This window comes from Erigeron canadensis, chromosome 6, assembly GCF_010389155.1.
Source record: "Erigeron canadensis isolate Cc75 chromosome 6, C_canadensis_v1, whole genome shotgun sequence".
Taxonomy (NCBI): domain Eukaryota; kingdom Viridiplantae; phylum Streptophyta; class Magnoliopsida; order Asterales; family Asteraceae; genus Erigeron; species Erigeron canadensis.
The window spans coordinates 5,136,748-5,148,616 of NC_057766.1; the positions used below are offsets into that span (position 1 = coordinate 5,136,748).

Sequence of the window (11,869 nt, forward strand, 5' to 3'; positions counted from 1 at the left end):
AAGATTTGAAGCTCAAACAGGGATCCATGTTGTTTGTTTTTGGTCAACTTTAACTTTTAACGCTGGATCTTTGGTCAAACCAATATATGAAACCGTCGCGTTGATTGATAGCTATCAAAGTTCACCTAAAATAGTATTTTATATAAAAGTTTATATGTTTTTAAAAATATACTCTTTTTGGTTTATATATCCTTGTCAAGATTGTTAATAATTTGTTTGTTGCTTCTTTTCCAATTTATTTCTGTATATTGTAGAAAATTCCTAATAATGATTAAAATGCTTTCAGTCACTTGAGGCCTTTAGCCCATAGAAATAACTAATACAATGATATCCTAGCGGACATGATGCTTCTTGGTATTTGGTAGATAGATGTGGTAGCGGCCCATTTAGTAATGAACCGGTTGATTTGGTTTGTGACGAATTTGAAACGGGACAAATAAAGGAATAAGCTAATTAGTGATGGTCAATTATATAATGCTTAGAACCTCCTCAATCGTTTTGTTCAACGACTTCAATTTTTATCACCGTAATAGTATTTTTCTGGTAAATAGAGTAATTGCGGGTCAACACATCACGACCTGGATCTGATTGTGTAATTGACAATGTCAGTTACACATTGTTAACTTAGTGGATTGAGTACGGTGTATCATAGGGCATAGACGGCAGTATGAGAAAGGCTTAAGGAAGTCAGGGTGGTTAGGCTCTTTTTTACCTACATCACTCGAAAGAACTTCAACCACAGCAATTTATGCGAATATTTCAACCTTACCAAATGAGTTTGAAGGGAAAAAAAAATTCTTACTTGTGATTATGCTGCTATTAAAAACTTGTCTATACCCGCTGACACAAGTGTGGTAAATAGAGTTATTTATGTGATTATAAGAAATTTGGCACACAGAAAGTATAAGGCCTAATTTCTGGTAATAGTTAATTAGTATTGTGTGGGCCTAGCATCGTGCTCAAGTATTTTCAAGGTTATGTGTTTTGATTACTGTTTTCTCACTCGTGGCCATACTCTTAAGAAACGTGTGCTGGTTATAAACTTAATTAGAAGTAAAGACTGAAGGATAATCACGAGGAGGCTGCAGTTGGTGATTGACAAACTTTCGCATTGTGTCAAGAGGTCTGTTCCATCTTGTTTTTCAAATTTCCATTCGGATCCTCAATTTAGAGGTGGAAATTTAGCCATTATTGTCAAGTGTACCTCGTGACTTAAGCAGTCATTGTTATTCAGTGTACTCGACTGGATAATTATTTACATGTTGATACTTAATAGTGATACATAAAACTTAATTGTTATGCTGCTTCTTCACACAAGGAATAGAATTGGAGAAAGAAAATGAAAACATTAAACCCAAGTACAAACGGATTAGTTAGTTACCAGAGTTGGAGACTAGCAATTCGCTTAGCTGACACTTGAATGAATTGGTGACCTCATCTTTTGTAAGCTTCCAGCCCCAATGAAAAGAAGAAACAAAGGGAATGGTTTGTAGATCAACGGATGCGACATCTTCTCTGTACACAACTTTTGCCCCACACCTTACAACATACTCTGAAATATAGCTTGGTATTTCAAAGACAAGATTACCTTGGGACATATGAAACCAATCTTCACCTTCGAAACCGTTATCATTGTCTCCATGAAACTCCTCGAACAAACTATAGGGTATATAACCAGTCCACAGATTCCAATCAGTAGCATCTTGTATGATTTCATCTATGATATTTGCCTCCGACTTTGAAACCAACATCTCATTGTTTTCAAATATCAGATTTAGACCAGGATCCCGTATCCATGTTGTTGAAACACAACACACAGCAAACCCAATAATTTGGGTTTGCCAATTGGGAGGTAACTTCAATGCTATGGTGTATCCATTTTGTTGTTCTTTGAACCAACTTGGAATAATTCTTCCAGGAATCTGGATATTAAAACCACCGTCAACTGCAGCCCACTTCTGTATCCAACAACCATAAGATCTTTGTAAGCATCTAACGGAATTAGAAAAAAGAAGGAACTATTGTAGTAGAATTGTTGTATTAGCTATAAAAAGTTTTTTTTAATGGGTAATGGAGGGAACCCTAGCCCTAGTACCACTATTGGATATCCATCGACTCACCCCGTATAAAAAGTATTTTTTTGGTAATTAAAACTTTAGAAGTTTTAAAAAACGTTAATTACGTACATATCCTAATTTTTATTGTTGAATGTATAATGAATAAATAATTAGTCACCTATGTTTTTTATGGATTAAAAAATGTGCATGTAAGAGTAATTTTACTCAACTTAGGTGTGTGATAGCACCACACCCACTGCTATTAATATACCTATAATATGCCTATTAAATTATCAACTATGCTTTTGTTATTCGTTTTGCTAAACTTCCCTTCTTATATAATTACTTAAATTATTTAATCATTTATCAATGGGTTGATGCCCTATTGGTAAGGTCTTTGACTTTGATGAATCTATTAGGGTTCGAATCACATTACTACATTTGTAAGAGTGGATTGTTATGGGGGTTTTCGAGAGTCCTGGATTCCATCCTAGATATTAGACTATATTGAGTTTATAACTTTTTATTATATTGGCGTTAGCTGTGTAGCCGAACTGACATGACTTGAATCTCTTCTTGGTGAACTACAGTTTCCTACTACAACTATTCCAACAGTATGGTGTGATAATCTTGATGCTACTTATCTTTAAGCCAATCCTATGTTTCATGTTCGTACAAAGTATGTAGAGGTTGATTTTCATTTTGTTCGAGAAAAAGTAACACAAGGGAAGTTGTCAGTTCGGTTTATTTCTACACATGACCAAATCACAGATGTCTTCACAAAGGCTCTTCCATCAGATAGTTTCATATATTCTTGAGGTCCAAGCTAAAGGTCGCTCCCCGACCTTAGCTTGAGGGGTAATATTAGACTATATTGAGTTTATATTATGTTACCCTAAACAAGGGTTAGAGGGTAAATATGATATTTGTATAATCTCTTGTAGAATCCCCATTATTCAATAATACAATATAAAACACTTATACAATATTTGTCTCTAGGCATGCATAGTTCGAGCTCCACATACTGCCTAATTAAATGTTACTATGGTCGAATGTCTCTAGGCATGCATAGTTCGAGCTCCACATAATGCCTAATTAAATGTTACTATGGTTGAATGTTAACTAGTAACTCGTTGTTTAATTCGAAATTACGCTGATCATACCCAACGTATGCAAATCTCCACTCGGACCATACTGGAGGCCAACGCCGTCAAGTGGCTGTTAAAACCTCCCTCACGTAACTTGCAAATGAGGGGTACAAATGTAATATCGCGTTTCTTAATTTCTTAAATGGTACCAAACGTTTGCACGATATTGCTGGTTTCATACCTAATGTTTGTTAATTACTTAAATGATACCTAATTTTTAGTTATTAACTTTTTTTATATTTTTTTATTTTGAAAGGTGAATTCGCTTTAAGGCAATGTCTTAAAAACCTGTATTTTAGTCATACTGGTGTGGAATACCAGAAAGTCAGTATTTACAGTGACACGAAGCTTAAAGCAATGTTTTTAATACCGACCGATATTTCTCATATTTCTGGATATATCTGGTATTACCGTCGTGGTATTTCCGATATTTTTAAAAAAGAAAATTTGAAATTTTTTAAAAGTTATATTTATGATACTTTATTGCTATTTTTGGTTATTTGTGAACTTTAAAACTTATATTTTGTTATGAAATACCTATTTGGTATGATTGTTGAGTGGATTATAAGTGCATTTTAACTATTTTCACTAAATTTTAATAAGTTTTGAAGAACTTTTATAAAAGAAAAATAAAAAAAATTAAAAATAGTCGTACCGACCAGTATTTCCGGTAATACCGATAATACCAGAAATTTTTCCACAGGAGTATGACTAAAATACCGATTTTTAAGACATTGGCTTAAAGCGGAATTCACCTTTCAAAATAAAAAAAAATACAAAAAAAATTAATAACTAAACATTAGGTACCATTTAAGTAATTAAGAAACATTAGGTATGAAACCAACAATATCGTGCAAACGTTAGGTATAATTTAAGTAATTAAGAAACGCGATATTACATCTTTATCCCTCACGTGCAAGTCACGTGGGGGAGGTTTTAACGACCACCTGACGGCGGTGGCCTCCAGTATGGTCCGAGTGGAGATTTGCATACATTGGGTATGATCAGCGTAATTTCGAAAGGAAATGTATGAAACCAATAATATGGCGCAAACGTTGGGTACCATTTCAGTAATTAACTCATTAAATTATTATAGCTTGTATATTATAATTGATCAATTTGAAAAATTATAATGAATTTTTTTGATTCATCATAAGATTATTATTATATATTTTACATGTGTATTATGCTATCTTTTTCTTACACAAGTATGATACTAATGCATCACTGTATTCGATTTAATCAATTAATATTATTACTATTAATATTATATAATAATATTATACTAAATTTAAAATTCGTGCGTTGCATGATTAATAATTGTTGTCATAAAAGTCTGTTAAAAATTGAAGAAAAAAAACATCTTTTAAATTTGAAGTATATGACAAATATTGTAGCAACAATGTATTTATATGTAAATTACTTATTAAAGGCAGTTACATCATAAATGAATATATTTTAAAACTAATTAATGGATATTTTTTAACAATCTTTAAATCATGCAACCATGTAACAACAAATAAAATCAAAAAATAAATTATATAAAATCAATGGTCAAGTTAGATGCATCATAACCTTTAACATCAAAGGTTAAAATGATCTTTGATCTTTGAATGTTAACCCTTTATTTTAATCTAAAGATCAAGATTTTCTTAACATGATAGAGAACTTGATAGAATCCTTTCTTAAATGGTACAATGTTTTCATTTTTTCTTATTTTAACAAAATAAGAAGGTAATATTTTTTCATACCATAGTTTTTCATATTTCAATATTATTTGATATAAAAACATAAATAAGAATACAAAATAACATCTCTACATTTTCTTATTTTAAGAACTTGATAATATGTAAAACATGAATAAGGGTACCAAAAAAGAAGTTGTCCTTCGTAAGAATGGAAAATAACAAATGATAATAATAATTTGTTATCTCGCTGTTCTCTTAACTTAGACACTCACAGTGCCTTTCACTCATCCTCCAAGAACTAGTCCTTGTCAGCATTATACCAGCTTCACATCAACTCAAGGACTAACCAATGACTAATTTCACAAAAGAGCCACAATGCTATGATTAGTCTAGAACCCACCATGTATTTCACCACATATATATAATAATAATAATAATAATAATAATAATAATAATAATAATAATAATAATAATAATAATAATAATAATAATAATAATGGGGTTTAAATTTAAAGTTAATAATAATAAATTAATAATAACTATAACTATTGGGGTTTAGATTTAGAAAATAATAATAATAATTACAACTATAGGGTGGTTTTTAAACTTACATATAACATACGGGTTTAAATTAAAAATTAATATAATAATAATATAAATATATTAATGCATCACAACCATCACATAAAATAATGATGATATAAAATAATAATATATTAAATACCCATCTGCATCTTCTTCGTTCCCCCATCCCTTACCGGAAAACATGGCTATTCTTTTGACAGCCATCACCACACACAAATTTATACATATATAACACATATATACATACAATATACACCATATATACTAAATACCTAAAAAAAAAATAAGAACAAGTTTCGTCCCTGTGGGGACGGACGAGCCATGGACGAAGGACGGACAAGTCACACTTAGCGGTGTTGACTTTTTCCCCGAACAAGGACAGGTAACAGACGGATCAAGAACGGAGGCACTGTAAGTGCTCTTATAGCTTTATTGTGTGTGTATATATAGTGGCATATCAAAGAGAAAATAATATATGTTAGACGCAGTGGCTACTAAATATTCATTTGAATATCTAAAATAGTAAAATTACGTTGGAGTTTATTTGCTAATCGGATTGAAGTATCTAACTAAGATACGTTAAAGTTGTCTATCATGTCAGCCAGAGTAGTAGTAATAACAATAACAATAATAATAATAATAATAATAATAATAATAACTCTCTTCCTTTGGGAACTTGATAAGGATGTTGTGACATTCCTTAAACGAATCTGAAAATTTTATGCGACGCAAGACAGTAGAGCATGTGTTGCTGCCCATATATTTAGTAAGATTAGTTTTATTATCGAGAAAGGAGTGAGGGTCGTGATAGTATCTCGGCTCCCTACTAATTTTTTGTAATATCTTTTGCATTTTTAATAAAACGATGGTTTTTTCTTAAAATTGTAAAATTAATAATAGCAATAGTAATAATAATTTTGAAAATCGAAATATGAAAAGTAAAATACCCCATGTTAGGGCACCTCTAATGGGAGGTTGATCAAAGACTTATTTTAAAAAAAAAAGGTTATTTAAAAGTTTTTTACCATTGTAAGGTAAAACATTTTTTCTTAAAGGTTGAAGAACCTCAACCTCTTACATCAATAGCTTTTTTACATTAATTTTCAATTTAAGTCCTTTTAAATTTTCTTTTTGTCCCCTTCTAAGCTTGCTTTTAAGTAGTTATTTACATATATTTTACAATTTCATCCCTTCTAACATTTTTTAACATAGATATATATTTGTTTAATGTAAAAAGCTTTTGTAAATTTTTTTAACTCAAAATAATGGGGCAAACAAAAAAAAAACTATTAAAGCTTATTATGATCGGGGATGCTTTTAGCTCTTAAAACTTGAAAGGTATGCAGTCACAACGGTAGTGATTAGAGAGTAGTTGGATAACATCAGAAACTATTTCCCCGATAATTTAATTCTATGATCAATTTTGATATCTTACTAGATTTTAGACCCGTATAAATATACGGGTATATATAAATATTCTACAATTAAACAAAACTTAAATAAGTTTATAACAATAGTCGTGAAATAAATATATGAAGTAAGATATGTTTTGTTTGTAAAGATCCTGTTAGAAATCTATTTAGATAAAAATAAAGATTACTTTATTAGATATTTAGATATGTATTAGCTAATATCCTTGATTAGTTATATTGAAAGTATTGGTTAAAAAGTATAAATTAGTGATAGAAAACAAAAAAATATAAATTAAAGTCAAAATTGAAAGCAAAAGTCAATTTGAGGGAATCGAAAGCTGTGATTGGTTGATAAGTTATTAAATCAACTGTCTTTTAATATATAAACAGATAAAGATAAAGATTTTTATAATAATTATAAATTATATTTAATTAGGCCAAAATATGTAATATGAAAAACAAAATGTGTAAATTAGTGAGACTTTTTTCTACAAATACCAATATAAATACAAAAATATTTGGATAAAGATTATTACGATTTTAAATTATAATAAGACTAATAATGGCATCATCAATTCTAAATTTTGAATTTATAACTATACTGTATTTTGAAAAAAGTTTACATGAAGTTTGATAAAGGTGAAAGGAAAGAAAAAGAAAAAAAATCACCACGCCTATTATAGCCAATTCTTCAATTACATGTTGTTGATTTTTTAATAAAAGTAAAATTTCTAATTGGATTGTGCTTAAAAGTAACTACATATTAGAGTTATAATTGCGTAAAAAGAGTCTTACGATGTTTGCATATTTGTTTAAGTTACTATAATTATATATCCTTTAAAATAAACGGATAAGCAAAGTGAAAATAATAATTATAGTATTTATAAGTTAATAATTATTTTTAATTTATATTTATGACATCATCAAATTTTAATTTTATCAAATTAAGACTGTTGATTGTTTAATAAGTTAGGCCAGTTATTTTTTAGTATATATAAAGATAAAGATATATAAAGATAAAGATGTTTCTTGTATTTGAATAAACAATTAATTCGATAGTTTTTAAAATAATATAAGTGAGTGAGAGATAGTTTACCTTTAGGAAACACAAGTCAAACATCTTATCCAAGTTTTTTCCATCTTGTAGTAGTTTTGGACAATATGAGATTAGTATCTTATTCAAACACTCGTACTCTTTTGACAAATCTTCAATCTTTTCCAGTGAATCGCAGCATTGTACTGTCAATCTTTGTATTCCTGGTGGGAAGCCATGTAAAGCTTGAAGTCCGTTACAACGCCCGATCACAAGGTATCTAAGATTAGAAAGATGAGAGATGCTTTCAGGTAATTGGACTAATTTAGGATTGCAACTTATATGTAATTCTTCCAAGGAGGAAAGCCCATGTAGATTTTTGGGGAAATCATCGTTTCCCAAAGGACCATAAAGATATAACTTTCTCAAGTAACATGAATTGGTCAGAGCATGAATATGAAAGGATTTAATGTGAAGCTCTTTCAAACTTTCCATGCTTTGAAAATTATCTCGCAATTTCCCCAGTTTCCAACTACCACAAAGGCCAAGGGTGTTCAAACACTTAAACTCCCAAATTAAGGTTGGAATGTTCTTAAGCTTACTACAGTAACTGAGATCCAAGTAGCTTAGGTTCGAGAGATATTTTAGGGACGAATGAACTTCTTTTATATTAGAACAATGACTCATATCTAATTTAGATAGATTAACCATACATGGCGAGAATTCTGGAATTCTTCTAAGAGACTCACACAAAGTTAGAATGAGAGTCTCCAAGGAATCCATCTGGAGCATAGATGGGAGATGCCAGAGTTCATAGCAACCTCTCATGTCCAAATACAGAAGCCTTTTCAGACTCCCAACAGACTCATCAACCTCCACCAGATTGCTGCAAAATGACAAATCCAAACTCTCGAGATTTGGTGCCGCTGATACATCTGGAAACTTTGTCAGGGATTTACACCATCGAAGCTCAATGAATTTTAAGCTTACATTTTTATTCAAAGAAACTTCTGATGCAAAATAAGAAAGTGGATTCCATGTACTATATACCTTTTTCCCCTTCCAGAGATGTTTAATTTCGGCCCGGTACATTTGAAGCCCAACAAGCTTACTCATGTGTGCAACAGGGAGAGAAGAGAATGGGTAGTGACTCCAACAAAACCATCGTAACTCATCAGGGAGAAAGCTAGGTTCACAAGAAGTGAATTTTCCATAACAATCGAGTACCCGAAGATTCTTTGTGCTTTTAAAAACATTAGCACTCGCACTCTGGTTCAAGTCAACATCACGATCCCTTGGCATCACTATGCCCTCAACCATTTCTAGTTCCTGTGAGAAATGAACGTGAAAATTTCATCAAGGTGTACTCAAATTTAATACAAAGTTATAATATATATTAGCCAGTAAATGAACTGAGATTTATTACCTTATCCTTGATTAAATCGTGGATCTTTTCGAGTTCCCATATCCTGCTATTCGGAGCAGTTGCTTGAACCACTTTCCGACCCATTTCTTGTATGAGATCATGCATAGCTAGTTTATTTTCTGAGATAGCTATGAGAGATTTATCAACAAGAACGCTAATCCCTATAACCGGGTCAAAACCAAAGCTATCAAGTATTCTAGTAACATTATCTACATCTTCCCCCTTGTAGAAACATGCAATGTCTAGGAATATTTGTTTCTCAAATGCATTTAGATAATCAAAACTTAACTTTAGTGTATCAAAAACCTCAGCGCTTGGTGTTTTTGCTAGGGTATCCAAAGCACTTCCCCACACACCAGCTTCTCTTCCACATAAAAAAGAACCTAAAACTTTCAAGGCCAGAGGGAGACCATGTGTATACTGTATTCCACGATTGGTGAGATCGATATACTGATCTGGAGGGCTACTTTTCCTGAAAGCATGCCTACTGAAAAGTTCAAGAGCTTGATTTGTACGTAAAAGAGCAGGTCTGTACTTGTCATCAGCATTAGCATATGATAACAAATGTTGATCCCTGGTGGTTATAATGATTCTACTTCCTGAACCAAACCACTCACGTTCTGCAGCTAGGAATTCTAATTGCGAGACATCATTCACGTCATCGAGAACAAGAAGAACCTTCTTTCTGCAACATCTTTCTTGTATTATTCCGGCTCCCTGATCACGATCCTTTATCTTGTACCCATGACACTCCCCTAGAATATCATTCAGAATCCTTTCTTGTAAGGTGCACATATCTTTTTTACTAGAGCTATTCTCTCTAACATCACAAACAAAGCTACTACCCTCAAACTTATGAGCAATTCTGTTAAACAAGGCTCGGGCAATAGTTGTCTTACCAATTCCTCCCATTCCCCATATACCCACAATGCGGACCTCTTCGGCTGCCTCCATTTTCAATAATGAAATTAATGCATCAATACGAGGCCTTATACCAATTAGATGGTTTTCCCTACTACTGCCACCACAAGGTTGTATATCAGCTGAGATCTGTTGAATAATCTTGTTAATAAATGCTGATTCACCCCTGTATGTACAAATATATATATATACATATATAATAATAAGAGCATTGATTTATTGATTGGTATGGGCAACATGAATGAATACCTACCAGTATAAAAAAGAGATTTACCCATGGTCAGGCAAGATATGTTGTCCAGATAAATTGGCAGCTGCAATTAAAGCATTTCTCCACTTGTTCACTTTATCCATCTCTCCATCCTTAAATTTGTCTTCATGGGTCTCGAATGCCGCTGCATAATCTCCTTTCTGTTTGCGAACATCAGACGGATCGACTTGGTAGAACACTGGTAACAACTTCTTCTGACCCCCCATCTGATCCTGGCATTCCATGATGTAGGAAAGCTCTTCCAAACACCAACAAGAGGTGGCATAGTTTTTAGAGAAAACAACAACAGCCCACCTTGATTCTTTGATGGCTTTCACAAGTTCTTCTGAAATGGGTTGGCCTCCACCGAGCATCTCGTCGTCTTTGAAGGTGTGAATGCCTTTCTGAACTAGAGCTGCATAAAGATGATCAACAAAGTTGTTGCGGGTATCTTCACCCCTGAAACTTAGAAAAACGTCATACGTCCATCCTCCTTTTTTTCTTGTTGGTACAACACTTGAAGAAGATATTGAAGAAGAAGAAGCCATTTGAATTGAATTGAATTTGAAATGAATTGATGTGATGCTCAAACAGGCGGCTGGATCTACAAAGATTGTTTTTGGTCAACTTTCTTTTTAGGTCTTTCACTTTTAACCTTTAATAAAGTGTCGAGGTGTGTTTTGTATAACGTGATGGGTACCCGCGCAATGCGAGGTACCCGCGCAATGCGAGGTACCCGCGCAATGCGAGGTACCCGCGCAATGCGACGGTTGCGGCAACGGACGGTGTTAGTGGCGGTGGTGTTAACGATGTAATTATTAATCTTAAAGTAATAGATGTAAATGGTAATGTAGTTATTTTATGGTTAAGAGATGTATATTTTGTAAATAACTTTATTAAAAATATAATAGAGATATTAGGTAGAAATATTTAAATTAATTAATAAATGAGATAGATAGTTTAAAAAAAATATGGGTGTAAAATATTTTAAGAATATATTGGATAGATTTAGTGTATGAGTTACGAATGTGTTGAAAATTAAGGTTAGTTTGTTTATTAATATAGTATAGATATATATTTAGTAATAAAGGGTTTGGTGGTAGTGTAAATTAAAAAGGTAAAAAAGAGATTTTTAAGGTAAAGTGTTTAATTTAAGAGGGGGTAGTTTGTTTATATAAGGAGTATAGACTAGAGTGGTGTCCGCGCATTGCAGCGACGACGGTCTATAACGCTTTAGACAACGTAACGGTTTATAACGTTCGGTTTTAATGAGATGCGTCAATGCAAGATCTAGCCGTATATATCATTCTAAAAATAAGTCGCATATTAGGTGCAAAAAATAATGAAGT

The 11,869-nt window shown here is 32.2% G+C and overlaps 2 protein-coding genes across 2 annotated transcripts; both read right to left on the reverse strand.

Annotated features, from left to right (window-relative positions):
• Positions 1–1,373: 1,373 nt before the first annotated feature.
• Positions 1,374–10,303, reverse strand: LOC122604184 (disease resistance protein Roq1-like). The gene is made up of 3 exons (XM_043777081.1): positions 9,350–10,303; positions 7,987–9,252; positions 1,374–1,958 (listed from the first exon to the last, which is right to left on the reverse strand). The coding sequence occupies exons 1-3, from the start codon at positions 10,301–10,303 to the stop codon at positions 1,374–1,376; spliced, it is 2,805 nt and encodes a 934-aa protein (XP_043633016.1).
• Positions 10,304–10,540: 237 nt separating this feature from the next.
• On the reverse strand, positions 10,541–11,068 carry LOC122604185 (disease resistance protein RPV1-like). The gene has a single exon (XM_043777082.1). The coding sequence runs from the start codon at positions 11,066–11,068 to the stop codon at positions 10,541–10,543; it is 528 nt and encodes a 175-aa protein (XP_043633017.1).
• Positions 11,069–11,869: the final 801 nt, after the last annotated feature.

Excerpts from the sequence above, each read along its gene's own strand:
- LOC122604184 (XM_043777081.1), bottom strand. The coding sequence starts at position 10,303 with ATGGAGGCAGCCGAAGAGGTCCGCATTGTGGGTATATGGGGAATGGGA. Across the intron at positions 9,253-9,349 it reads ACGATTTAATCAAGGATAAG|GAACTAGAAATGGTTGAGGG; the intron begins GTAATAAATCTC and ends CATTTCTCACAG. Across the intron at positions 1,959-7,986 it reads TTGACTTGTGTTTCCTAAAG|AAGTGGGCTGCAGTTGACGG; the intron begins GTAAACTATCTC and ends TGTTGGATACAG.
- LOC122604185 (XM_043777082.1), bottom strand. The coding sequence starts at position 11,068 with ATGGCTTCTTCTTCTTCAATATCTTCTTCAAGTGTTGTACCAACAAGA.